The sequence below is a fragment of the Taudactylus pleione genome, unplaced genomic scaffold (genome assembly GCF_031769625.1).
Source record: "Taudactylus pleione unplaced genomic scaffold, aTauple2 ptg000934l, whole genome shotgun sequence".
Classification (NCBI taxonomy): Eukaryota; Metazoa; Chordata; class Amphibia; order Anura; family Myobatrachidae; genus Taudactylus; species Taudactylus pleione.
In genome coordinates, this window is record NW_028285335.1 from 1,745,869 (window position 1) to 1,764,174 (window position 18,306).

The 18,306-nt window shown below is 45.2% G+C and overlaps 1 protein-coding gene across 1 annotated transcript; it reads right to left on the reverse strand.

Moving 5' to 3' along the window:
• Positions 1-227: 227 nt before the first annotated feature.
• EIF4E3 (eukaryotic translation initiation factor 4E family member 3) lies at positions 228-15,990 on the reverse strand. The gene is made up of 7 exons (XM_088459751.1): positions 15,775-15,990; positions 9,148-9,220; positions 7,349-7,443; positions 6,431-6,491; positions 5,368-5,434; positions 2,972-3,127; positions 228-1,873 (listed from the first exon to the last, which is right to left on the reverse strand). Exons 1-7 carry the CDS (start codon positions 15,984-15,986, stop codon positions 1,827-1,829), a joined length of 711 nt encoding a protein of 236 aa, XP_088315877.1. The 5' UTR covers positions 15,987-15,990; the 3' UTR covers positions 228-1,826.
• Positions 15,991-18,306: the final 2,316 nt, after the last annotated feature.

The window sequence follows — 18,306 nt, forward strand, 5'->3', positions numbered from 1 at the left end:
TATCGCCAAGATATTTCATTATGATATGCAATTATTCCAAAATACGGATTATTCCATTATCCAAAATACCCCTGGTCCCAAGTATTTTGGATATGGGTGACTCAACCTGTATTACACCACAGACCACTGTACCACCCAATATTTACATACACAAAAAGGGATAGCTTTCATAATTCTACTGAAATCACTAACTGAACGCCATGAATTAAGAAAATCTTTATTCACAATACAACTGGATACACATATATAGGCAGTTTATAAATACAGATGAAGCATAAAAAGTTTTTTTTTTTTTAATTCTTAATGAAGGAAGAGATAAATTAAGATTTCATGGCTGGACGTGGTGGATGTCAGTGCAGTCGTTGTCCGTATTGCAAACAGAACGGTCTTCACACAGCTTTATGTAAAGGAGAGCCGACAGCAAAATGAGAAAGTCAACTCCAAAAGAGGGAGGAGAGAAAAGTAAAGTATCTGTCATCTAATTTAACAAAAAAAAAAAAAAAAAAGTGTGGCCGGTCAGTTATAATTCAGCGCGTAGTATATCAAATTAGGGACTTTATCGAGGCCCGGCCAAGTCACAGACAGTGGCAAACACTCCTCCTGAGCGACTGACAGATACATTTGATGTTACTGTACGATCACTGCTGAAGTCCTTATTTGCAGACGGCTAAATATCTTTGGTTCTACGAGATTAAAAAAAAAAATTAGAGGTCGTATAGTGGTCTGGACAAAAATGCGCTCAGCGGTTAAACAGTTACAGTACTGCCACATTCGTCAACACTGGCGGCAATAAATTGTGTATGCCCTGTTGTTCAAAGATGGCATCAGATGTGTTAGTCCGTCATCTTAAACTACAACAAGGTAATGTGACTGCAAACCAGAAAAAAAACAAAGAAAAAAATATTGTGGGAATTATCAGGATCATTTTACAGCTGTGGCTTAAGAGTCCAGTAAAAGGTCTTGCAATAGACTGTGATACGTAGTGAATAATAAGGTTAAACTACTTTCAGCGTTTGATAGTGTAATATGCCCGGCACTTTGTGCGATACAGTCCGTGCAAAACCAGATCATCTTGTTAAATAAAAATTACAGTACAGTGATCTGTCTGGGGAGAATTAAAATACGTCAGAGCATGGTAGGAATGTGGGGCATATTCGCACCCCTTTAGGGAAACTGAAGTCTTGTACTATCATGATCCACTTCTAGGCGATTTTGTAAGTATTACTGCAAAACACCGTGGGACAAAGTCATATAAAAACAGTGCAGAGTGACTGGACCGAGCAGCACTCCATAAACGCATCCACTCTTTATGGGTCAGACACTTTGGGGGGAGTGGGGGGGGGGGTATTTTTCATCCAGAGCAGCCATTACTAAAAGACACTAGACAGCTTAACAAACTTTACAGAGTTAGCCCTGAGTCACTGAACAGATTTGCTTCTGTAAAGAGTTAGATTAAAAAGAGGGCAGCGCTATTTGATCCTCGAGCAGCGAAAGCCATTGTACAGTTTCAATGCGCATAAGACAGGGGACGAAAAAAAAATAAATAAATTTGGCAAAACTACTGTTCACGAAGCAAAAAAAGTTATCTGGAGTACGGAATTGACCAATCGTTGGGGGGATAAAAAAAAAAAAAAAAAAATTTGGAAAGTGAGTTTCAGAAAAAAATAAAAAAATAAATTCCTGTGCCTGGCCTTCCTCCTGTTTAGACTGTTACCCTTACTCTACCGTGGGGACCAGCAATACCGCATTGTGGCAAGACCCATCTGGAAGTTACAGGGTTAAGGAGAGAATAATTAAAAAAAAAAAAAAACTGCTGTAGATTTCCGCTAGTGCCGTGAACGTCCACCTTCAAACGCGTGATGCTCTTCGTGAGCTGTAAGAGAGGGGATGAGGTCGGGTCAGTACTGTATCAATTATACTTTAAAATAGTATCTCAACTTCAAATACTTTAAACTGGATACAGAAAAAATTATTATTTATGACATGGATAAATAAAGCACATTCTTTCTTCAGCACATGGAGCTTTAATAGAATTATATGAAAACTCCCTTTGATATGTAGGGGTGGGATTCACTAGTATTGTGCTGGTCTTTTGCTTTGCATTGGGGAAGTACGGGGGGGGTTCTGGAGAGAGGGGTCTTGCAATTTAGAAAACAAAAATATGAAGACCCAGCACAATACTAGGGACCTTATTCAGCTAACAGGGGTATCCCCACTACTTCCTTAAGTGTTTCTCCGCATACGGTATTGTCTATAGTGGAGGTTTTTTCCAAACTGTGCCATCACAGTCCAGGATTTAAGGATTTCCATGCTTGAGCCCAGATGTTTAAATTAAAATTGACTGAGGTACTAATTACAGTCACCTGTGCTACACACGGAAATCCTTAAAACCTGGACTGTAATGGCAGAGTTCGAGAACCTCTACTATAGACAATACCGCATGCACAGAAACACTCAAGGATGTTTTCAGACGCAGTATATAAACGCCTACATTAAGGCTGGCAACTTCTACTGGATAGACTAGTCCTTCCAGCTTCCTTCACAAGGCTTTAACCACGTCTTTGTATCACCTGGCAGAGAGGTACCCTGGGCTATAACAGAGGTATCACCATACAGTTGTGTCCAATACAAAAAGGGCACAGCAGAGCGGAGCTAGAGCCAAGAACAGCCAAAGTGTCCTAGGACAAAGAAATGGCCTGCTCATATGAAGACAGGGTTCAAAATAACAAAAAAGACAAGGAAAAAAAAAAAAAATACAGACAATAAGTTTGGTATAAGTTGCTGGACGGTGAGAAGACAAATACGTTAAAATCTCGTGAAGGTGGAAAAAGATTTACTCCCAAACAATAGCGAGCCTCTTTCTTACGTCATACTGTGGGCGTGCGTTGCGACAGACCGCATAGCAGATATACGTGCATCACCTCAAACATAACAGCCGCACAAACACGCGTGACGAGGGGAGATCACTCACGCTTATAAAATACAGCTTTAAAAGACGTGCTTGGCAGAAGCTCATAGATTTTCTCTAGGACTCTGGCTTCACCAACGACTGAGGCATTTCCATTCCAGACCTGTACGACATCTTCACGGTCACGAACACTCACACTGACCCCGATCACTTCGTCCTCTAGTGTCCCAGTAGGGGGAGAGGAAGGGGAAATAAAAATAAAAAAAAGTGTTTATAAATGATATGTATTTATAACATTTTGAAATGAACACCCACAAAAAAATACAATAAACAATATTATTAGGAGACGTGTCTAATATACAGAAAGATCAGGATTAATTACGCCACAAAGAAATAAAAGCAGATGAAGAGCACCCAACAGGATACAAAGAACCTACAAATACTAATAGCTTTCAGCTTGGTGGCTCAGGGCCATATTCAATTAGATGTGAAGAGTCCGTTGCCAGACTTTCGCCGACAGAGGTTTTGTGTGCGAGAAAGTATCGTGGCTCGTCCCAGCGTATCTAATTGAAAATCGGCGAAAACGGGAACCGGCGAAAACAAAGTGAGCGAAAAGTGCTGTAATTTTTGGGGAAATCAGCCTGACACCCCCCCCTAAAGATGCTGTGATATGGGGATTCACTATGGGTACCCCCGAATAGCCCTGCTGAAGTTATTTTGGGTCTTTAAGTGGTCTCAATAGGTGCAGTTTAGAGTCTTTGAAATAGTGATGAAGAATATTAGTATTTAGCAATTTTTTTGGGGGAAAAAATGAGTAGTCCCATCAAATTTGGGGTATATAAAAATGGGTACAAGCATATTATAATATGAACTTTTAGAAATTGTGAAAAATCCACCTTCCGCAACCACCTGCAATAAAAAAAAAACAAAACAAAAAAAACACCTGCTACATACTTGGGGACGCCCCCTGAGTCTATTTAGCTAGTTTAGAAGTTTGTCCCCCAACTTTAGTTTTTTACGCCCCCAAAACGAAAGTAACTTTTTGTGGTGTCCTGGGTAACTTTTGAAAAATGTTTTTGACACAGTTTACCTTTGGGGGACAGTCCAAGGTGTGCTGGGTGGTTTCTGGAAGTATGTACCCCAAAACCCCAATTCTGCACTTTTTTTCGACATCTATTCATAGGTGATACTTTTTCGCAGGGTTCTTTCCATTGACTTTCCGCACTGGCGAAAATGAAGTCATCGGTGAAAAAGTATCACCGATAACGGCTTTTCGCTGGCAATTGAATATGGCCCTCAGACTATGTAACTCGCTTCCCCGCACAGTGAGGCCTCCACTCTAGAACCCTTCAAAAATAGACAATACTTTCCTGTCCACCAAAGCATTTCCCAAATGTCCCTTGTTAAGCTTATTTTGTGCTGTAAAGGCAAATGTAAAGCACTGAGTCCTTTAGGAGAAAAGTGCTACATAAATAACTATTAATACCCCATATGATATTGTAGAAGTAAAGCGGGTACCCGAATGCGCCATTCGGCCCTACGCAACACGAAACCAAGAGAATAGCAAGTATTATTGTAACGAATATGAATTTAGCGCTGGAATGTATCCATACCCCAGCACCTTATACCAGACCAAGTCGCTCGGAGGCCAACCTGCCTACGCAAGTCAGGCAATGTAGCAAACAAAAAAAAGCAAATCAATAAACAAAATACACACTGCCAATTATCACCAAAACATGGACAAAATATAATTAACCACCCCCCCACCCTGCATAACCACATCCCCAGTTTACATTATACCTGGATCCTTAAAATACCCCCAAACTACTACACTACCTAACACCCCTCTGCATGCCCCCCCCCCCCCCCAACACAAAAATCATGGGTGCAACTATTGCAGTGTACCCTAAGGTCATGGTGTATCCAGCCCAGAAGGGCAACAAAAACACTCCCAAAAATAATAAACAAAATAGCCTAACAAAATATAAAAACTAAACTACAGGGAAAAATAAAAGGGATAATATGAAGGCAACTAAATACCAACATAGGGAAATACATTTGCAGGACGTGAAAGTAGAAAAACGGTCAAACAAAATTCAAAAAGCAAGAAAAAGAAAACCCAGGAGACTAGGATCGCGGATTAGTCCCTGTAGGTTTTTAAATACGAACAGATGAGAAACAGATAAATACAGAAGGGAACAGTAACCAAACATTCAAACCGAATTTAAAAAAGAACCAGACATAATTAAAGCATCAGTAAGACAAGCAAACAAGGGTGGGAAACTCAGATGTGCTGAAGTCAATTACAGGGGGGGGGGGGGGGGGGGGATCATCCTAGTCCTGGTCCCACAGCCCAATGCAGGCTGGAGCCAACCGGGAAGAGCCGAGGACACAATTACGCCCCCCCCAAAACAGTGCAGGTTTGAACAGTAAAACGAAAGTCACTACAGAATATTTACCGACAGCACAACGGTCTGTAAACTGTTCACCGATAGTAGCTAATAATAATTCTTTCCACACCAGGGCCTGTCAAAGAAAAAAATATATATATATTTAAACTGGCACAGAAACTTTAACTCACAATATATGGTTTCATTGAAACTACTACTAAAACAGAACTGTAAACACCAAAAGATAAAACAGTTGGCGAAGAATCAGATTTGCTGCTTTATTCCCGACTGAGCATTTCCATCATGTACAGAACCTACAGAGCGTGAACCCAAAGGGCAGCTGAATGTTTCAGCTGTAGATGACTTATCAAGGTTTAGCGCAGACAGCAGTTATACATCCACTAGAAAGGTCGCCACAAGCACAACTGACTGACGTAGCAACAAGAACGTAAAACAACCCTGATCGCACGACAGGACCACTGGCTATTGTTTATCGCTCCTGGAGCTGTTCAATTGTTTTGGGCGACCAGCCCCCGAGGCTGCACTTATCACGGATGTCTGCTCTCGCCCTCCAGAGATGCCTGCAGAAGTCGGCGTAGTGTAGGGCTTTGTCAAGAGTGCCGGGTTGTGCATTAAGCGTAGCGCACTTGGCCAATATGTAATCAGGGCTGAAATACTGCAGGATTTCCAGAACTACGTGGCTGGGGAACACTACACCTGTATTGGGTGTATAGACTTCTGATGACGAGATAGTAGTTAAACTTGACATGCATGCTGCTAGCTGATGTTTAAGGCTAGTAAGAAATCTGATTATGTACCAGTCAGTGATACAATGGGGTTTGAATGCACAGTGTTTCCATCAGGAGTTATGATGCCGCAGCCTATCAGCGATTGCCCAGTGCCTTATCAGTGGGTGGCATGTACTTGTGCCTGCAGGCTTTTTATAGTACTAAACCTTGAGGCATCATCACGACAAACCGTGTAGTTTAGTGAATACGCTGAAGAGTCCTTTGCACGTGCCCTTCCCTACTTCATTCTGCAGTTTCCACTGCAGAGAACCGAGGTCTCTCTTTTGTACCGTTTCCTCCCCCTGATCCTACATAGATCTCAGAGATGTATGTGATTGGCATACCGAGCTTTCCTTTGGGATTTTCATTTTCCACACCCCTCCTTTAGCATTGCTCTCTTCTTCCCTGAAATGAAGAGTTTGGAAGTTAAGACACAGCTGTGTGAAATCATTTGATTGTGACTTTAACCATGTACCCGCCAACACGTCAGCAGTACATGCCAATAGCCATCCTGCCAACAAATCACTGCATTAGACACGCTCACCTGGAGCACTGGCTCACGCTCCACCTGTCATAGCTCCATATAGGCGTACACATTAAGTAATGGTGCATACACACGGGTCAGATTGGCCTTCAGATTTGTACAATAATGATTTTAAAAATCGTTCATATCTGAAAGAAAATCTAACATGTGTCCCTGCAACGATGCGCGTTCCCGATTGTCAGATAACGATATCTGACATCTGATGTGTTGGCAGTCAGATCTGGTCGATTTTCATTCATTTTAATACCATCAAAAACTGTTCATGAAATCGTTGGTAAAATCGTTCGTAGTTCGTCTAACAGATCTGACCGTGTATATGCACCATTACAGATGGGTCCACACACAGCTATCCTCAAATTGCGCCAAAACAGTACCGTTTGGCACGCCACGGACTTTGCGACTTAGCAGCGTTCATGCAATATGTGTCGTAATCTGTTTATAGCAATTCTTCTGCAACAAAAATACTAACCCTAAATACTTAGTACACTATTAATGTCTAATAGCGAAACGAGACACAAGTACGCAACCTAGGTAAAAGGGGGAAAACTCAGGTTGTATATTTGTGACTCCTCGGACCACGCAGCTTATGCTTAATCTGCGACTTTACATTAATTAATTTACAAAAAAAACAAAATTCTAATCCTAAGTACACCAATAGCTATCCATAACGGTTATCCTACGCTAGGTACAGTGACGATACAGCAAATGTAGAACTTACCACAATGGCTTCCTCTCCCCCCTCATTAAGTGGTAGCTACATCTTAGAGGTAGATTGGTCACAGGGGGTATATTGTTATATACACTCCAGAAACTCTGCAAGAGAAAGCGGCAATAATCGGAAGTCAGATGGGTCATTAAATAATACAGGTTAAAATCTTATTCATAGAACATATGGTGATTCCCTTTTGGAGTAGTCTTAAAATCTTTCCATCTATCTGTAGTAAGCCATCCTGTCGTAGATCTAAAGGTATAGCGGGCGGGCTGCCTAGAGCCACCGAGACAAAGAATCTCTACGTTTTCAGAATATTTTGTTCCCCCTTTGCGATCATGCAGAATACCACCAAAAATAGGCATTGCTAGGCTTGATGCATTGTAGATACAAAATGTGCCATGACAGTAGTTCTCAGCTCCAGTTCCCAAGTAACCCTAACAAGGCTTGGCAAATCCCGGTCGCCATTGGCGACCAAGTTTTCAGACCTGGCGACTGGATTTTGCAAAGCCGTGTTGGGATCAAGTTGCTGATCCCTGCATCGGCACAGCAGCAGGGGCAGGCAAAGGAGATGTGTCCCCTCTGGGACACATCCCTGGCCGGCGCTGGGACACTGTTTCAGCTCCCAGCACCGGGTAAGCAGAAGCAGCTGGTACCTGGAGAAGCGCCTGGTCCCTTCCACCAGCGCCAACGGTAAAGTGGCAGCGGGCAGGACTTGGCTCTGGGTGAGAGGCGGCGCAGAAGAATGCGGCTGAGGACCGGAGAGGACTGCGGGGGTGGAAAGTGAAAGAGCTAATGAAGCTCCCCCCCGCAGCCTCTTCCACTGTAGCAGGTAGGCCCTCTGTGAGGCCTACCATTAACCCCTCCCTAGACTAGCAGGGTTGTTGGGCACACATATGCAATAGGCCTGTGTGCATATAGGCGGGTACAAGGCCCGGCTACATAGGGGGCAATAGGCCCAATAAAAGGTATCTGCCCCCCCCAAATAGGTGAGAGAGACCGGGCGTTATGCCCAGGTCACTAAATGGCAAATAGGTGGGCCATCCCAAGCATGTGAGGTAGTGTATGCAAGATTTTGGCTTGGGACGATTGTCTGGCTCCTATATTTTTAAGCTGGCTACTAGATATTAGAAAAATTTGTCGAGCCCTGCCGTAACAGGTCAGGTTTTCTGGATTTCTTAAATTATGCACAGGTGAATTGATCTGTTACTGAATCAATAATTATCCCACCTGTTTTCACATAAATCCTGACAACATGACCTGTTGGTGGGTACTTGAGGACGGGATGTAGTCATTAGGTCGACTGTTACGTCAACATCCATAATATCGTCACCATGTCGACCGTGATTCCACATTCATAGAATGTCGACATTAGGGCTAGGCTGTTAGGGAGGTTTATGCTGCGGTGGAAGTTATGGTGGGGCTGCAGTGGGATTGGGGGGGGTTAGGCTGCCGGGGGAAAGGAGGGGAACCTCTGGGGATAGGGGAAGATTACTTACCAGAACATTAGGGGGAGCACAGGTCTGACCCAGAAGTGATTGTCACATGGCCAAGACCAGGAAGCTGCACTGGAGCCTCTGCAGCTGTCAGGAGCAGCTAAGTCACTGCTGGGCCCCCAGGGACTATATGTCAATATTCATTTCGACATTTTATGAGTGTCTACATGATGAATGTCGGCGGTCTACCACACCCCTTGAGGACTGGAGCCGAGAACCAGCGCACTGTGACAACACCACGTTAAACAATAAAACGTTGTGTCGATCAAGAGGTTTAATCATGGGTTCTGTAATGCTTATGATCTATTGTACCTGTATCGTTTGCACTGTATAAATCTTCTTTAGGTTGGATTCACATTCTGCTGCAGTTGTTCCTGGGAGAGATCTGCATGAAGATAAATAAAACAAATAAATAAAAAATAGCCGCTCCCCTCTTTATAGGACGTAAAGCAGCAGTTTCACGCAAGCAGTGATGGAGGAAATCCAGAATACTGAGATAAAAGCCATTTCATAGCAACCTCCCAGACTTAATAATGGTGAATGAATGACACAATAAATATTACGTAAACAAGTCCCAGGATATTACAGAGGGCAGGCACCAGGATGTGCTCACTGTAAAATAAGGTCACGGAATAGAGAGCAAAGGCTGTAATTCCAAGATGACTGAGAAATAATTGCAGCAGAGGTATATACAGGACAACATTACTCAGGGGTATGTGCTGCTGTACAGAAAACTAACCACCCTGAAACCAAGAAAGTCTTTCCTCAAGCCAAAGGGCCTGATTCAGAGCCGGACGCTCTGACCAGGGCCCTCGCTCTGAATCAGGGCCCTCCTCCATTAAAATGGAGCGTCCTCCTGGACGCTCGTATAGCTGTGGGTGACCACCCACAGCATATACGGGCGTCCAAAAAGACATCGCGACCATCGGACTTGCGACGGAGACCCTGCGGTAGGGTCTCCCTGCCACAAGCCCTGGAGTGATTTTGGCTCTATCAGAGCCAAAATCACTCCCACTGACATCACTAGTGATGTCAGTGGGGCCGGCTTCAGACGGTAGGCGTTCCCATGGGAACGCCTCCGTCTGGCAGGCACGCCCCCGGCACGCCCACCAATGGGGGCGTGCTGTCAGTCACCATCAACAGCACGCCCCCTTTGGTGCGAGACCCAGAGCAACAGCTTGGCTGTCGCAGTCCGGGTCTCGCGCATGCGCACGACGGAGCTCCCTCTGTCGTGCGCAGTGGGGAACATCGACCCACTTGCGAGCGTACTGCCGCTTGCGAGTGGGTCTGAATGACCCCCAAAGTCCACACTTTTCCTCACCATCTTCTGATCCCAAAGACCATTGTCTGAGTCTCCACCATCACGCTGCCCACCCTACTCCCATTCAGTCCTCCCTCTCCCAAACCGGAGGCTTCCACCTCTAAAATGTGAAAGACCATGCCCTCGCTCACCATGGTAGCCACTAAAAGACTTTCATAGGAGGAGATTCAATAGGTTTTTTTTTTTTAGCCGCGCTAATTAATGGGACACAATGTAACAATTCAATTGTTTTTTGGGCACCCATTAATTATCACACTTGTCACGCCCAATTAGTCCGGGTTTAGCCGCTAAACCCATCTAAAGTCCTGGTTAGGGCGCACAAACAGCAGTACGGGCACCTCAGGAAGCCGCGAGCAGTAATGCCGGCAGTTATAGCGCCCGAATACAGAAACAATTGAATTGCTCCGTCGGGCGCCCATGACTGACATTCACCGGTGCAAACAACATTCCCCCCTCATACTATCTCATGCCTTGATTACTGCAGTTTACTCCTCTATGGTCCTTTGAATAGCCCTCCCATTAGACTTTAACCCAGCCTCACAGCCTTTAAACGCATCCTTAAAACGCAAGTATAACACACTTCATTCAAGTCTGCCAAACGTCACCCTAGCTCTCATCCAACGTTTCTCCCTTCTCCCATGTGGCCACTCATATCCCCCCCGTGACTGTTAGCGATCATCAGCAGGGCCCTCTCCCCTGCGTTTTTCTCTCTCTGCATAATTATGTAATCTGTGCATTGTAATTATGTAAATTAGGGAACTTGTCAGTAACAGTTTGTACATATGCTCTTCCTCCCACAATATATAGCACTACGGAAACCTTATAGTGCTTTATGAATAAGAATTATATTTAGCAGCTTGATGAATCCATGTTAACATAAAGGAAATCAATTTGAATTATGCTACAAAGATAACCATGATTTTGCCATTTTATGGATTGGAAACCTCTCCGTAATGGTGCGTACACACTGGGCGATTAAAGTGGACGACTGAACGATAACGATATCGTTATCGTTCAGTCGTCCACTTTATCGTCCATTTTTAACACAAAAAAGATGAACGATGACGACGACGCGCGTTCCCGCGGGTCGTTCGTCATCATCGTTCATCGCGCTGACATGCAGGCCAACCTGACGACCTCGTCAGGTTGCTGCATGTCAGGGAATGGGTGAGAGAGCCCGGCGCTGAACGATATCGCTAATGATATCGTTCAGCGGCTGTGCTCAATGTCATGAACGACACTGAGCACAGCCTGCCGGGGACACACTAGACGATATCGCTCAGGGAGCATATCGTCTAGTGTGTATGCACCTTAAGAGTCTCTCTTGAAGCTCAAATCTTGGCTGATGATCTGCTTTCTCGCTGTATGCCCTCAAAGTACAGCATGAAAGAAGAGCAGTCATGATGTCAGGACCTACCTGCTGTACCTTACTGCGTTATTGGCTAGAGAGTCTATCCATGGTGACAATCATCCAACAAAAACTCCTAGTAGATTTGTACAAATAATGCAATGAAGAGCAGTGTTTAAAGGCATGCAGAGTATAGATGATTACAGCAATAATCCCGCTCCATCCGAATGGAACACCTGTGGCCAATATCGATAAACAGGTACAATTCCCAGCCTCCTCAAAAAGTTAAATGTCTTTTAAAAGCTACAGTCTGTAACAGCTGAAGGCACCAAACCACCTTCATGTATGTAGTGCAGCTCGTGTTTGCAGATAATTACTAGGCGGGGAGGAATGCCAAGGGTGTTCTACAGAAACAGGCTACGCAGTGACCGAAACATCAGCAGGCACCGTTTCCCAATGCTCACTTCATTAGGGTCCGGTCTGCTCTAATCCTTTCTGAGGCTGTGCTGCTGTGTCAGTAAAGAATAGAACACGTTTAACGCTCTGGAAAATGTTGGCTGAATAGTGAAACGGACTATCTTGTGATCGTAAAAAGATGCTGAGAGCCAGCGTAACAAGGCAGGCAGAGAAATTAAATACATAAACGGGACAGAGCCTACAAAAACACCTTAAACATGAACAAGATAGTGACTGTTGCACCGGTGAATCGGGACGGAAACCTCATTATATCAGTGAGCAAGTAACACCTCCGTAGCCTGCAAGAAATATTAAGAACTTTAAGATGGGGTGAGCAGGATAGATTACGCGAGAGGGGGTATTATTATATATTGCATTGAAGTTACCACCTACAGCAGTTTTTTGTCTTGGGCACCAGAATATACAGAATTGGGATGATTTTCAAATGTAAATTGCCCATTTTTACTCATCAACCGTGATGGCAAGTTTCACTGCAGGCCGCTAATCCAAGACACGGATAGGGATTACCGGCCTGCAGTGAAATTTGCAGGGCTTGGGGGCTGCCCGGCGTGTCCGTAAGTGCCGGGCACGCCCCCAAGAGTGACGAAGAGGGGACGCGTCTTATAGACATGCCCCCTTTTCGAATATCGCAGCGGCAATGCTCACACACATGAGACTTTAGCTGCGCTGCTATTCTCACCTATTTTTTTCTTTTTCAATTGTATTTTTTTCTGTTTCGGTTACTGGCAAAGTTCCTATAGTAATATTGTATTTTTTTCTATTGACTGTATATACGGATTCCTACAATTATTTTCACTAACGCTGGCCATACACGGGACGATTGATCACAGGATTTGGGCAGTTTCTACAGGTTGGACAGACCAATCATTTGAAAATAGTTGTATTTTGAGTCCTCTGCGACCCCGATGCGCGGCCCCGCCTTCTAGTTGGATCAGATGGTTTTGCAGAGAGATCTCAACTGATCGTGTAGCAATTGACACACATTAAGTGATGTGATTGATCAAATCATATGGTCTTATGTGAAATAGTTGCATTTTAAATACAAATCGTCCTGTATCTGAAGGGAAGAATTTTCAAGGGAAATCGTACAACTGATCTGACCAACTTTTGAATCTTACAGTGTATGGCCACCTTAACTCACTGCTGCTTACTAAACAGATCCTATTCCACAGCTTTCATTTTGGATTATATGGATTGTATGATTCCAATGAGCATAGTGACTGTGCATATGGACCAACACTATACTGCCATTGATTTGCTGCTGCTATTTTTCCAATGCACAAACTTTACTGCTCCATAGAAGTCTGACGGCATTCACCTGTTTGTCTATTATCTGTGACCACAGTGTTTTATATTGATGCGTTTTCCCTTATGTATTGTCAGCTGCTAGTCCTGTTTTTTACTTTGTTTGTTATGTGTTTATTTTACATTTTTATGGTCATATGTTATTTGTTTGATACAAACACTACCAATGAAATATTAAATTATTATTTTGTAATTCCTTAGCGCTCCCAATGTTCTATTCTTTCTATCTCATCCAAGGGCTAGCCACCCTTTTTCTGGTGAGCTGCTTTAGGTCCAATATTACCAGACCTATTACTGAAGAACCTAGTATATTTGTTTTTGGTTTAATCAAAATATTAGCTTTTCCATTTTTTCCTAGTGATTACATGATCCAAGGATCCAGCGTATGCATGTATGACTGGATATGGCCCATATTCCAGGGTCAGGGCAATGCTCACATATGGCCATCGTTACAAGATAAACTTCACTGGGCTGAGTGTACGACATGGGGATTTCAGGGACAATGCCATGGGGGAGGAAGAGTGAACGTCATGGGGCTTTCAGGGACAACGGGGGAAATGTATTAAATCTAATAAGCAGAGAAGTTTCCCACAGCAAGCACACAGCAGATAGCTAGCATTTACAACGTACAGGTAGGGCCTCCCAGGAACAATATCACAGAACCATAAAACAGGGGGAGACTTTCAGGGTCACTATATCACAGGAAGATAATGGGGGCTTCCAGCGATAGTATAATGGGAAGTGAATAATGGGAGGAGACTCCCCAGGAACATTATAATGGGGAAAACAGAACAGGGGCTTTTGATCCCAGCACAATATCACAGGAAGAGGGAATGGAGGGGGTGGTGATTCCATTACCAATATCACAGGGACAATATTACTAGGTGAATAAAATGAGGGGGGACAGACAGGGTGATGACTATAACATTAGTATAAACAATGGTTGGGAGGAACCCAGGACTAGATTCATAGAAAGATTGCTTCATTCATGGACAGAAATGGGGGTAGTATTCCTAGGACAATATCGCAGGAAGTGGGAATGGGGGTGATGGTGGTGAGGGGACTTCCTGGACAATATTGCAGGAAGGGGAAATATAGAATAGTATAATGGGGAGGTTCCAGCGGCAAAAAAGGCAATGGGGGACAATGTCAAGGATTGAGAGAATATATATTGGCGGTAAGATCACAGCTAGATAGTATATAATAGGAGGGGGACTTCCAGGAGTAATATCACAGCTAGAGAATATATAACAGGATGGGGGCACTAGAGAACATATAATAGGAGGGGGGCTTCCAGGTGTAATGTCATAGCTGGAGTATATATAATAGGAGGGGGACTTTCAGGGGTAATATAACGAGATTAATAGGATGGGGGCCTTCAGGGGTAATATCACAGCTAGAGAGTATATATAATAGGATGGGGGCCGCCAGAGGTAATATCACAACTAGAGAGAATAGATAATATAATGGGGGCCGCCAGAGGTAATATCACAACTAGAGAGAATAGATAATAGGATGGGGGCCACCAGGGTTAACATCACTACTAGAGAGAATATATAATAAGATGGGGGCCACCGGGGTCAATATCACAACTACAGAGAATAGATAAGAGGAGGGGGACTTCCAGGTACATATAATAGGAGGGGGACTTCCAGGGGTAATAGAATGTAAGCTCTCACGAGCAGGGCCCTCTTCACTCATGTGCTTCTCTTTACATTTTCTTTTACTCCTTACTCCCCATAAGGGCACCTAACACGTGACTGCTAACTCCCTGTTGCTTACTGTGTATGAATGTATATAAATTGTGTCCTTGTCCTGCACTGTAATGTACTGTAAGTTTCTTGTTCACTTATTAGTTCTATGTACGGCACTGTGGAACACTTGTGGCGCCATATAAATAAAGGATAATAATAATAACTAGAGAGAATAGATAAGAGGAGGGGGCTGCCAGGAGTAATATCACAGCTAGAGAGAATAGCTAAGAGGAGGGGGGTTGCCAGGTGTAATGCCATAGCTAGAGAATACATATAATAGGAGGAGGATTTCCAGGGGTAAAATAACTAGAGAGAATAGATAAGAGGAGGGGGGCTGCCAGGGATAATATCACAGCTAGAGAGAATATATAGGATATGGGGGGGGGATCCGCTTACTGGAATATAATCTATGAATATGGGTTTGGGGTATCTCCAGAGTTAATATCACAGGTTGAGGGGGAGGGGGACACTTGCAGGGACGATTAGCCCCACCACAGAGTATGTCACAGGCCAGTAACACCAGAGGGGGCGCTCCTGTAACAGGCACCGGGGGGAGGGGGGAATTAGGCTATTATTAGGGAATGGACAGGGTGCTGCAGAGGGCACAGAGTGACGCCGGGAGCTTCCTCTCATCCCCATACAGCGGGCGGCGGCCGCAACACGTCCATAGGGCAGCCCCAGTCGCTTTCCCCCCTAGTGTCCCGGGATCAGTCCCGCCCGTTATCCCGCGGTACCTGTCCAGCCAGAAGGTCCAGGGCGAATGCAGGGGGATGCCGTCCGTGTCCGGCTCCGGCGGCGGCGGCAGCTCCAGCCCCTCCAGCTCGGTCTGGTGGTTGAGCTGCAGCTGCTCGTCGTTGTTGGGCTGGAGACGCCGGTCCGGACCTGCGGGGAGCGCCATCTTCCTGTGGACGCGCCGCCTGAGCTCCGCCCCCGCCAGTGTCGTCATCGCTGCTGACTCACTCACCCTGACGCGGCGCGCGGGCCCCGGCTGCTATAGGCAACAGCGCCCGTGACGTCACCCCATTGGCCCGGTCGGCTGACGTCATTCTAGGAGTTGTAGGCCATTTTCATGAACTCTGACGTCAGCATTAGTTTCATTTGAACTTACAGATGCCATTGCTGTGATGTGCATGAGGGCTGAGATCTGAGCTCATAGGGCATTACATCAGCCAGTAAATGTAGGGTGAATCTAGATACTATTTTTAGCTTTTATTCTGAACTTATAATAAAGCAGCACAAAGTGTCCCCGGCACAGTACAAGGGGTGACGTAAAAGTGTAGCAGAGTTACAGAGCAGAAGTACAATACATAACTGGTGGCCATAGGGGTCGCGATGTGTCGTTGCATCGGCATGGAAGCGCCAGTAACAGTGCATCAACTCCCAATTCTGGCCCAAAATTATGGATATTTAGATTCAGCCCTAACTTGGGGCTACCGTTAAGTTAACATATGCACGGACTTACACGCAGGTTAAGCTGGCTTGCAGCTACTTGAGCCGACCCCTTAGTGTAAGTACCGAGCATAGTATCAGTGCCATAGCAGGGCAATTCTGCACTGCCACCACAGCACCAGGGCTGTATCTCGCACCCCAGAAAGAGTAGGCAGATCTCTCGCATTCCTAGTGAAGTGGACAGGATGGGGAGATTTCCAGAGAAATTTGAGGCGTGAATTGCGTAATTTAGCTCCGCCCCCTCCTCACGGACCCACAAATCGTGGGGTTTTCCTGTAGAGCGGGCTGGGCCTAAGGACATCTATAGTCTGCCCCCCTCCTCCCCCCCCGAAGCTTAGAGCTGCAGCTCCTCTTCGGCTGCTCCCGGAAAAGATTCCTCAAAAGTCGGTAAATAGGCGCAGGATTCTGTGGACGGCACAGTCGGCACTGTCACAGCATCACGGCCCTTGCTTCTGGCTAGCAGAGTGTCTGAAACTGCACCCTGCTGCCAGGTTCACTACTGCAGAGCCGCTGGGTATTATGCTGGCCATACACTAGTACGACCAGCATAAGTTAAGATTCATCTTACGATTTCCCTTGAACTGCCCAGCAGCTATCTGGCAGTCCTGGCCGCACAACTTGGTGCTTTTGACACACAATGTTCATACGATCATTTGCCCCAATGCATCGTGCATCTGACCGTCCGAGCGGCGTCATTTGTTAAAAAAAAAAAAGACTGATGCACGCACGGGTAAGGGAGATCCGTGATGCATGCATCTGTCCTTAATAAAATATACACAGATGCAGGGATGGTTCAGTGAGAACCATCCGTGCATCAGTGAATTTTTTTTTATAAAAAAGTGTTTTGAAACAAAGCCCTGGGATAGCCCCAGGCTATCAGCCTCGGCCTGGTGTGCCGTGGAAGGGGGGACCCTTTTATTGGGGTGGTCCCCAGCTCCACAGTGATCCCCGGCCTGGATTGACTAGCGCTCAGGGTTAATGCTTCGGCTAGGGGACCCGATGAAAGGGCTCCCCGGGCTCTGGCATCAGCCCCCCGCTAGAAAAAGTCTGGTGCTGGTTCTGGAAAATACAGGGGGACCCTACGCATTTTTTCCCCTCTATTTCCAGGACTGGATTAGAGCCCATTGCTGGTTGGGCACAATACGGAGGCCGCTACGTCGTTGTCCCCCGTATTTTGGCTGGTTGCTCTTTTGGGGGGGGAGGGGGGCGCGCCGTTTTTTTTTAATCCACTTTTGTTTTCTTTTCACAGATGCACGGATGGTTCTCACTCTTTTTAACAAATTACACCGGTCAGACGCACGATGCATCGTATGCGCAAATACACGGCATGATCTGCATACGGTCACGATAGATATGATGGGCTACACACCTGATCATACGATACGTATTAAGAGCTGTGGGAGCATACGTCGGATCGTATTCCTACCTAAATGCTACACGATTTCCACACGATTCATAGTAAGACACGTCAAAAATCGGGCAATCGGCCCGAAATCGCGCTAGTGTATGGCCAGCATTAGACCACAAGTTCTCACAAGTGAAATAATTAGCTCCACCTGTAAATCTTTTAAAATGTGTCAGTGAGCAATAAAACACCTGGAAAACGTGACCTGGGTGGGGTCCTGAGAATAGAGTTTGAGAACCATTGCCTAAAGGTCCCCATACATCTTCGACAGCTTGCCGCGATGTTGCGATCGGATACGCCGGTTGGAAATGCTGACTGGCGGCCATTGATGTTCCGTGATCCGTCACAGAATTGGTGAAATTTTACATGTTAAATTTCACCGATGTGCCAATCACGATCATTTTTTGATCGT